The sequence below is a fragment of the Ipomoea triloba genome, chromosome 3, assembly GCF_003576645.1.
Source record: "Ipomoea triloba cultivar NCNSP0323 chromosome 3, ASM357664v1".
Taxonomy (NCBI): Eukaryota; Viridiplantae; Streptophyta; class Magnoliopsida; order Solanales; family Convolvulaceae; genus Ipomoea; species Ipomoea triloba.
The window spans coordinates 24,457,797-24,468,303 of record NC_044918.1 but is presented as its reverse complement, the minus strand read 5'-3'; the positions used below and the strand labels follow the sequence as shown (position 1 = coordinate 24,468,303).

General features: G+C 38.1%; 2 protein-coding genes across 2 annotated transcripts; one reads left to right on the top strand and one right to left on the bottom strand.

The window, feature by feature from the left end:
• Positions 1–345: 345 nt before the first annotated feature.
• LOC116013113 (protein FAR1-RELATED SEQUENCE 4-like) lies at positions 346–1,415 on the bottom strand. The gene is made up of 2 exons (XM_031252769.1): positions 939–1,415; positions 346–894 (listed from the first exon to the last, which is right to left on the bottom strand). The coding sequence occupies exons 1-2, from the start codon at positions 1,413–1,415 to the stop codon at positions 346–348; spliced, it is 1,026 nt and encodes a 341-aa protein (XP_031108629.1).
• Positions 1,416–7,879: 6,464 nt separating this feature from the next.
• LOC116013112 lies at positions 7,880–9,157 on the top strand. Its single transcript, XM_031252768.1, has one exon. The coding sequence runs from the start codon at positions 7,880–7,882 to the stop codon at positions 9,155–9,157; it is 1,278 nt and encodes a 425-aa protein (XP_031108628.1).
• Positions 9,158–10,507: the final 1,350 nt, after the last annotated feature.

Here is a 10,507-nt window from a genome sequence, read left to right as displayed (position 1 = left end):
ACTCATACAGCGCAAATATTTAAGCCTAATAGTGCAAATATTCTAACCTAACAGTTCACATACTTCATCCTTAGAATTCAAGGCATTAACCATGGTTTATGTTATTTTTATGTTTATAGTGCACATTTTCTTGCTATACAGAGCACATTTTTGTGCCTAAAAGTGCACATTCTTATAGCTATTTGAAATGAAATTATATAGAACTCACATTTTTTTTTATAATAACTTGTAGTGCATGATTTCTACTCATATAGTGCAAATATTTAAACCTAATAATAAAATATTCATTCGTCTTTTTAAAATGTTGTAATTCATACTGTTTGGCCTTACAAAAAATGAAAATGGTCAATCTTCTTCATCTGTTAATTCCTTTCTAAGTGGCCAGTTCTTAATGTCATGTCGGTTGTCATTTTCTAAGTATACATCATATGTATGGCATTTTCTTAAACCTTTCTTTGATGCATCCATTGCTAACTCTTTTTTCCCTTTCATACGCTTACCATCGCCCTTATTTTTTTCTTTTCTTGATGGTAGAATAGAGATCTCGGAAGGCTTAGGTGACTCACAATAAGACTCTATAACTACATTCTTCCTATGAATAGGAGATAAATCAGCTTGTTCTGTCATCAGTATCAATTTTTGTTGTTTAATCACTTGTGAAAATTCAATCAATTTATCCATTTTTGCTTCTTCTGCTAGACCAATACAACACTGCATATCACCCCACAATTGTGCCAATAACACCTTCCTCTCATCCATTCTTGCACCTTGATCAAATGTGAGACCATCAATATGGAATATAGGCTTTAAGGATGCATCCTTAGTCCATCGATTCAACACATATTTCATAGGGATTTTATCAAAGTTCAAATCCTTAAAACCACAAAAGTGTTGCTACACAACAATCCAATTCTTTCAAACATCTTGCAATTACAAACAGCTTTCTTTTCAGTTACATTGTGCTCCACAGTAAACTTTCTATCACTGTCATCTTTGATCTCATAATATAGTATGTCACCATCTTCTCGAACACTCAAAACTCGACAATTAAAACATGTTGTGCATATTTCCTTCTGAATATCATATAAAATAGAGTGTGTGTATACAGTTGAAGCATGTTTTTCAATGGGCAAATGTGTCTTCATTTCTGGGATGTTCCTCTCACTATCACTTGTAAGTTTTGCATGATTGTGTCTTTGAGAGTCCAAAGCATGTTCAAACTGCATATAAAACTGGACAAGACTAGAGAGAGGTATAGTAAATCGACTAAAAACACCATTTTCACCTTCTGAGCGTGATGTAGTCCTCAATAAACCACCTATAGGAACATCTCTGAAATAGGCTGGTATCCAAAATCTGCGCAACTCAAACATTTTTACAAACCAGTTGTTATTGACTAAATCAAACTCTTCCATGATCGATTTCCATTCATTCTCGAATTCAAGAGGTTCTAAGTATGAGCTCTACACAACAGAGTTCAATTTCTTCCTAAAAATATCAGTCTTACTTAGCACAGAACCAACCTTTTCACCCACCTTGCACATAATGTGGCACATGCAAAAACGATGCCTAGCTTCATTAAATACTGCTGGAATTGCTTGTATCATTGCTGGATCTTGATCAGTAACGATTACTTTTGGCTCTGCACCCATTACTTTCTTAAAGTGTTTAAATAACCAAACATAGGATGCAATGTCTTCTTTTGTCAACAATCCAACTGCAAATGTAATGCTTTTCTTGTGGTTATCAATCTCGGTGAACGGTGTAAAAACCATGTCATACCTACAAAATATAATATTTAAGGCATGACACATAAAATAAATGCTCAGGCAGTGGTAAATTCGTGTTTTGGAAAACAATAAACATGCGCTTTAATAGGAAATGTATGTGCAGTATGTTAAACTAACCTATTAGTTTGTTACGTTGCATCAAAAGATACTACATCCCCAAAACAGCCAAAATTCCTTCTTGAAATTAGATCTGCCCAAAAAAGCTTGCACAAGTGCTCATCTTCATCAATGTCATATGCAAAATAAAATGCTTCACACACCTCCTTTTTCTTAAAAAAGTTATTCACAATCATTTGTCCATCAGCACCTATTATTGACATTGGAGTTTTGCGTAGGGTTGAGGTGTCAAAAGATATGTGTGTGTTAAAACGGAAAGTCAATGAGTAGCAAGTGCGTTGCACTTTTTTGATAGATAGTACTTTGTACCCTTTGCTTGATATGGTCACTTTTGGGCCACTGTACAGACTTTAGTTTTATGATGGTATATACATACATTTTGGTAAAAAAAAAAAAAAAATACTCCCCGAGTGTCGATCTCGAAGGAAGGACGTGGAGGTGTGTCAAGTGTTCGGGTGTTTACGTGATTGAGTCATGCAATGGATTTGAGTGTGGTGAATGGTGGTTTGAAAGCGAAAGGAGTTCATAAGATTGGGTTTGAGTGAAAATGGTGTAAAATAAAAGAGATTGAAAAGTATGTAAAGAGGTAGGGATTGGATAGTGTTCATCTATGTTGCATCTTGGTGTGTTTAAGGTAATGGATAAACAAGACAAAGATGTTGGCTATTCAAGAGTGTGTTCTTAGTCCTTTTCCACCTTTGTGTACTAAGGCTTCTTGGACTTGGGAATACCTTCAAGCATCCAAAGTTCTAAGAGGAATTTTATCAAACACTTAAGCTACACACTATCCTACTATTCTTAAGAAGTCCATAGGATCTATGATTGCTACAAAGCTTCAATCATAACTCTAATCAGAGACATGAAAGAGTCAAGAGCTCAATCTCTCATCTAGATTGGCCAAATCCAAACAAGATATCATCAAAACAACAATCAATAGACAAGAATAGATAACCTAACAATCTAAGCATTTAGATCCAAAAATAGATATAAGATCATCACACTAGCAACATATCTTCACACAATCCAAATCCCTAGATTAAACTAGCTACTCATGATATGAAATTCAAGACAAAAGTTAATTCAATCCAAGAACAAGATAATAAAATATAATAGAAATGTAATAGAAATCACCTAGAGTGAAGTGATCCTTCAATCCAAGCTTGTTGTCTTCTACAATAGAAATTATCTAGACTACTCCTAAAATTATCTAAAATATTTCCCAAAATTGGGAAAAGAAAATGGAAAAGGTAGTTCTAAGAAAAATAGAAAAGAGCTCTCTAAAATTGGAAAATCCTCTCTGAAAATCTATCAAGGGGGTTTAAATAGTCTCCGAAAAGCAACCCTAGGGAAATTCGCGCATTGCAGTCTTCACGCCGCTCCACACGTGTGTGATCGTGCATGGGAGGCTACTGGATTGTGGCCACGCGCACTCACACGCGTGTGGCAGTCTTCTTGGGTCCTCCAGGGCTCCGATCTTGCCTAGTTTGTTCCTTAAGCTCGGTTTTCGTTCCCATTGGCTCCAGGGACTCCTGTATCACCTCCTTTAGGCTAAAAGTAACTTTGCGTGTTGGTTAGTGAATTTAAAACATATTTGATCATAATTCATCATGTAAGGATGCTAAAAGCGTGACAAAACACCCTAATATGTACTCAAATTATGGGTATCTTGGAGGCTTATCAATTATATATACTCTAATATCCCTATTGAAGTTCTTAAAGTCAACATTCATTGCACCTACATTGGAAAAATCCCCAACCATCTCCTTGTACAAGTTAAATGATTTTGTTGGCCCAATATTTGCTCGTGCACAATTTGCAATGAATTTTTGATGTCCCACATCAATGCTCCTATTGACCTTTAGAAACTGTTTTGCTAGGATTGATGACATACAGTGGTTATGTAACCCCTCGTCTTTCCGATAAGTCTAAGGGTCGGAAAATATATCTTTAGGCTATGACATTCATAAGATGATCTCCCGATATGTCAAGGGAATTTTTATACGGAGGTATAGTTGTCATTAAGCTGCGATCGTTCGTGCCGGTCACGAACCGGAAAATTTTCGAGGACGAATTTTCAGCTCGGATTTCCTTAGAAATTGATGATTAGGCATGTTATGACTAAGTATGAACTTCCTGCTTAGTTAAGTTGAAATTGGATGAGCTATAAGGGTCGAAATTTATTTCTGATCGTACACCGCGAAATTTCTACAGTGTACCGAACCTAGCCCATTTTGGAGCTTTTGACTGGAATAAATTTTTGGTTTCGGAAATTATTCTTTCTGGATTATTTTCCACCGAAACTTTATCTGTTTGGACCACAACTGATATGTTGTGGAGATATTTTATTATTTTATTATTTTTTTTCCTAAAGCTTATCCCATAAGTTGGGATTAAATATAAAAGGAATTTTTTTTTCCTTTTTCTTCCCCAAATGCCGAAAAGAGAGAGAGAGAGGTGTGATCATCTTCCACCATTTTTTCTTCCAAAGTTCCATAGCCAAATCCTTCTAAACTTCCAATTTATTCGGTAAGTTTTCGATATTATTCGGTAGAAAGCTTTGTAATCCTTCCTAGGTTATGAATCTATGTTTAATTTCTTGATACATGATGTTATGGTGTTGATTTTGAACCTAGGTTTTAAGGTGAAAATTGGGGAAAGGATCCAAAATTGCTTCCTAAGGTGTTAGAAATCCTTTACAAGGTAAGGAATTCCCTTAAGTTGGAATTAGTCACTTGAATTTGGATAATTGATTTTGGTTGAAATATGGTGTTTTTGGAGCTTTGGGAATATTTTTGTATACATGTTCATAGCTTGGATATGCTTGTATATGTTGTATTTATGTTCATATGAGCTTATACTTGTGAAAATAGTGAAAGGAAATCAGGGTAGATTCTGGCAGTAACTTCCGAAATTTATTGGGAAAAATTGGTAAGGTATTTTGATCCAATTTTTTTTTTAGACATGTAGTTCTATAAGTGTAGAACCCGCATATAAAATTTCATAATGATCGGAGTAGTGGAAGTATGGTTTTCGGAATTTTTCCCAAAACTGGTCCAGGGAGAGACAGAATTCCGGACAGCCCACTGCCAAGGGCAAAAATGGAATTTTCTGTGTTTATTCGTGGATCAAAATGACCAAAACTTTTTATGGACATCAAGTACTATAAGTTGGGATTCTACCATAAAAATTTCAAGTGAAAAAGAGTTCGGGAACTATCTTTACCGGCTCAATCTTTCGGACTGCGCCAAGCTGAATTTTCTGAATTATGCTTAGTATGATTATTGATGTGTTAATGATAATTGTGAGTGTGTGTAATATATATATGATGTGTGCGTGTGGTATATATATACTGTATATGTATGTGTGTGATATATTTATATATATGAAAATAGTATTACATATTTATATATATTGGATGTGTAGCATAACCTACGCATGTGTATATAAGTAATATATACATATTATATATGGTATGAGTATTAAGTATATATATATGTGGTATGTATATATATATATACGTGTAATGTGTGTATTATAATATATGTACATATATGAGTATGTATGTATATTTAAATGGAGTGTTGTAATATGTATATATTTGGTATGTGTACCTTAAGTGAATATGCATAAATATGTGGAAAGTGTTAGGCTTATGTGGTATGCATATATACAAATGTGTAGTGTGATGATGGAAAATGTTTTGAGAAAGATGTTTTGAGAGACGAGACTTGTGAACCAAGTTGAGAATGGTAATTGTTTTCAAAATAGGGACTTGATTTTGTGGAAAATGTCCAAAAGAAGATGAGAAAGGAGGGGAAATGTTTTTAAAACCTTAGTTTCAAGAAGTTAAAGAGGACCTTGTCATTTATATTACCTCGGGCTATAGTACCGATGGTCTTCTTCAATATATGTACGGCAGTATACGCCAAGCCTCTACGTCACTTCGTCAGGCGTAGGGAGTTTCTGCGTCACTCAGTCAGGCGCAGGTTTTATTCATACGTAAAGCGAAGTCTATTCGCCAAGTCTCTACGTCACTTCGTCAGGCGTAGGGAGGCTCTGCGTCACTCAGTCAGGCGCAGGGGAGTTTTCTATATCACTCAGTCAGGCGTAGGCCGTGGGGGTGTGCACACTTAAGTATAGATACTCATGTCATTTTCGGGTTGGTATCAGCTTTATGGACCTAGGTGGGGCCAAACTAGGGACCATAATGATGAACCTTCGTCCAAGGGATCACGAACGAGACTTGGGGCAGGACCGTAATCCCCATGTCCAGATCCGATTTCGGTCTAGTCAAAGAAACTTGTATCCTCAATAAGGTCTCTTGCTTCTAGTCAGAAACTAAGTAACGTTTTCATAATTGAAGACAACTAGAAGTCATAATTGTGGCATTGACATATGTGATAGACAGGGATAGTTCTGAAAACCTATCCTGTATGAAAAGAAATCAAAGGCAACCTAGTTTGATGAACTAGGAAGTTTGATAAGGAAATGTGTTGTGACTTATATACTCATTATATGCTTGTGATTATATGGCATTAATTGTTGATTGCAGTAATGAAAGGCATGGACACCATATTTGGTAATGTGTATTTACCTTTATGAATTATTTGTCAAAACTTTTATCTGATGAAAGTGACAAATGGATTACCTTACTTAGCCGTTGTGCTAATTACACTTCACCGTGTACGTCATTTCAGATGTCATCCAGTGAAGGATCCTGTAGCCCGGCAAACACTCCTGATCATGTTTGCCCGGGACCTACTTTTGTTGGTCAGACTTTGCATGACACGCCGGACAGAGACCCCTATTCTCCACCCGATTCTCAAAGCTCTCCAGACTATACTCCAGCGTCCCCTGACTATACTCCAACAACCCCAGTCAGCCCAGTCAATCCTTATTCCTTTTTGGACTTAGTAGATGAGTCAAATGCTCAGTATGGGTACTACCCCATAGAGCTTATTCCCGGTTCTGACCCTATCGAGTTCATTGTCCGCTACCCGTGTCCGTGGGACTCCGACCCACGAGATTTTCGTGACGAGTGGTCAATGATGTTAGTCGAGTGTCGCTTCCTCGATCACATCATGTGGTTCGAGGGAGAGTGGCACCTCGTTTGGGGCACGTACACCACACCGGTGTACCGAAGTTTGGATTAGAGGGCCAGAGTTGGGAAGTTTTTGGATGGTTTTCTCTTTTTGTGTATATATATCTTTTGGTAGCCTTAGTTTTGGCTGGCTCTAGTCTGTTAGGGCAGTGGAGGACCCGAAGTTTGTAAATAACAGCCGTCGGGCAAATTCTTATAAATACCTTTTGATATTAATATATATGCCTAGAATATTATATTTTGATGTTTGGGGTGTTGATGTTGAGTGTGTTTCTTTTAGCCTGTGCACTTAGAGTGGAAGTTTTATCAAAGAGGTGATAGGCTTCACTCTAAGTGTGGCGGTAGCACCCAGTTTACTGCTGTAAGATGTAAGCTTCCGCAGCGTTATATTACGCATATTGTAATAGTTGTCGGAGCAGAAATTGGGGTGTTACAAGTTGGTATCAGAGCATGGTTTTGAGGTCCTTATTTTGGGCAATAGAATGAGTTGGGCTCTGTCGTAAGTTAGTATAAGAGCCTATGATTCGAGTCAGCTTAGGGTTCGAGTCAGTTTAAGGTCGTAAGTCGTTCTAACCCAAGTGTTGACCTTGTTGGAGTTGGAGCTGGAGCTGGAGGCCGGACAGAGAACGGGGTACCTTGTCATTCCGTGTATAATCTGTGATTTAATTGTTGCGTAGTATAATTACTACTTGTCATTGCATATATATGCTGATTGTTGGTCATATTGGTTTAAGTCGGCTGTTGACATGATGCCTTGCTACTGTTATGCCATGGTAGGGATACCTACCTGATGAATATGATTAATGGTTAGACCCTCGAATTCTAACTTCTAACTTTAAGAAAGCTAACTCAGAATCGCTTGTTCAGCGAGATGCCTCCTAGACGAAACGTACCTGCTAGGGATAACAATGATCTCTCGGCAATGGACCGCATGGCCATGGCAATGGAACAGATGGCTGAGTTCATGATGGCTCAGCAAGTTCACAATCAAGCCCAAGTGCAACCACGGGTGGATATTACTAAAGCTATAGCATATAGACGACCACCGTATTATGCGGGGGAAGAAGACCCAGTGATCCTAGAAGAATGGATCAGAACATTTGATAAACTGCTAAACGCTGTGAATTGTCCTGAAGAGCAGCGAGTGTCTTCTGCAGTGTACTACCTGACCAAAGCTGCGGATAACTGGTGGACGACGGTTGGACCTAATCTTCTACGAGACCCAGGATTTGGCTGGGAAGAGTTTAAGGGGGAATTAAGAGGTCAATTCTACACTGAACGAATTAAGGGCATCAAATGTGAAGAATTCCTGCAACTGAAACAACAAGGAACAACAATACAAGTTTATCATGATAAGTATGTTGAGTTGATGAGATTTGCCCAGGACATCGTACCTGACGAGGCAAGCCAGGCAAGGAGATTTGTAAGAGGATTAGACTGGGGAGTGAGAAGCGCGATCGCACCATTTATGTGCTCTACTCTCAAGGAAGCATATAACAGGGCGTCCGATCATTACCAGGTGTATCTTGATCAACAAGCAGTCTATGGTCGGAGCAAAAGGAAGGCCGAGGACAAGCAAGGACAATCTGAGTGGAGTAACAAGAAACCTAGCCAAGGTGAATCCAACCCGAGGCAAGGATATCTGAGAGGGGAAACGAGTCAAGGGAGAAATCAGACATGCCGTCAATGTGGAAGGAGTCATCCCGGGGTAACTTGCCTCGGGGAGAAGATTATATGTTACCAGTGTGGTAGGGAAGGGCATACGAGGAGGTACTGCTCCGTTCGACCGAGCCGCTACCTAAACCAATCCCCGAATAAGAACCAGGAAGGAGAAGTTTTCAGGAACCCGAGACAAGAACCGTTTGGAGCCAGTAACAGCAGAATGAATGTCCCTCCACAAGCCAGGCAGGGGAGGCTAACAAATGTTGTTCCCAATCCCAACAATAGAGAAAGACTGCCGTTCGGAGCCAGCAGCACAGGGAACCAGGGCAGGATCTACGTCGTTAATAGTGCCCAGACGCAAGCTAGCGACGTCGGGACTGGTACTTTCCCTATAAACTCCGTACCTGGTTTGGTTTTATTTAATACTGGAGCTACAAATTCGTTTATATCATCCTTATCTGCCGATAAGTGGAAATCGGAATCTTAGGTAGAAGAATCCTGACGTAGTTAGGATTAACCTAAGAACCTAACTTGTGAAATCTTTGAGAAAAGCAGATAGATTTGGATATTTGTTTATAAGGAAGATTTGAATAATCTTCATGAACAGTGATTGAATTTGATCAGATTTGAGTCATCTGTTTGGACAATAGTAAGGAGGAACTTGGCAGACTCTTGATTAATGAGTGCCAGATGTAGGAAATTAAGGGGAGTAATTCGGACTGAGAGTCTGAAAGTTTGGATTGTAAGTGTCAAAGCCAAAAGGAAAAATCGTGGCCTGAAATGCTTTTGAGTTTCGGGGACGAAACTCTTTTTAAGGAGGGTAGACTGTAACCCCTCGTCTTTCCGATAAGTCTAAGGGTCGGAAAATATATCTTTAGGCTATGACATTCATAAGACTTGGGGCAGGACCGTAATCCCCATGTCCAGATCCGATTTCGGTCTAGTCAAAGAAACTTGTATCCTCAATAAGGTCTCTTGCTTCTAGTCTCGAGGACGAATTTTCAGCTCGGATTTCCTTAGAAATTGATGATTAGGCATGTTATGACTAAGTATGAACTTCCTGCTTAGTTAAGTTGAAATTGGATGAGCTATAAGGGTCGAAATTTATTTCTGATCGTACACCGCGAAATTTCCGCAGTGTACCGAACCTAGCCCATTTTGGAGCTTTTGACTGGAATAAATTTGTGGTTTCGAAAATTATTCTTTCTGGATTATTTTCCACCGAAACTTTATCTGTTTGGACCACAACTGATATGTTGTGGAGATATTTTATTATTTTATTATTTTTTTTCCTAAAGCTTATCCCATAAGTTGGGATTAAATATAAAGGAATTTTTTTTCCCTTTTCTTCCCCAAATGCCGAAAAGAGAGAGAGAGAGTGTGATCATCTTCCACCATTTTTTCTTCCAAAGTTCCAGCCAAATCCTTCTAAACTTCCAATTTATTCGGTAAGTTTTCGATATTATTCGGTAGAAAGCTTTGTAATCCTTCCTAGGTTATGAATCTATGTTTAATTTCTTGATACATGATGTTATGGTGTTGATTTTGAACCTAGGTTTTAAGGTGAAAATTGGGGAAAGGATCCAAAATTGCTTCCTAAGTGTTAGAAATCCTTTACAAGGTAAGGAATTCCCTTAAGTTGGAATTAGTCACTTGAATTTGGATAATTGATTTTGGTTGAAATATGGTGTTTTTGAGCTTTGGAAATATTTTTATACATGTTCATAACTTGGATATGCATGTATATGTTATATTTATGTTCATATAGGCTTATACTTGTTAGTGATCAAATAGTGAAGAAAATCAGGGAGATTCTGGCAGTAACTTCCGAAATTTA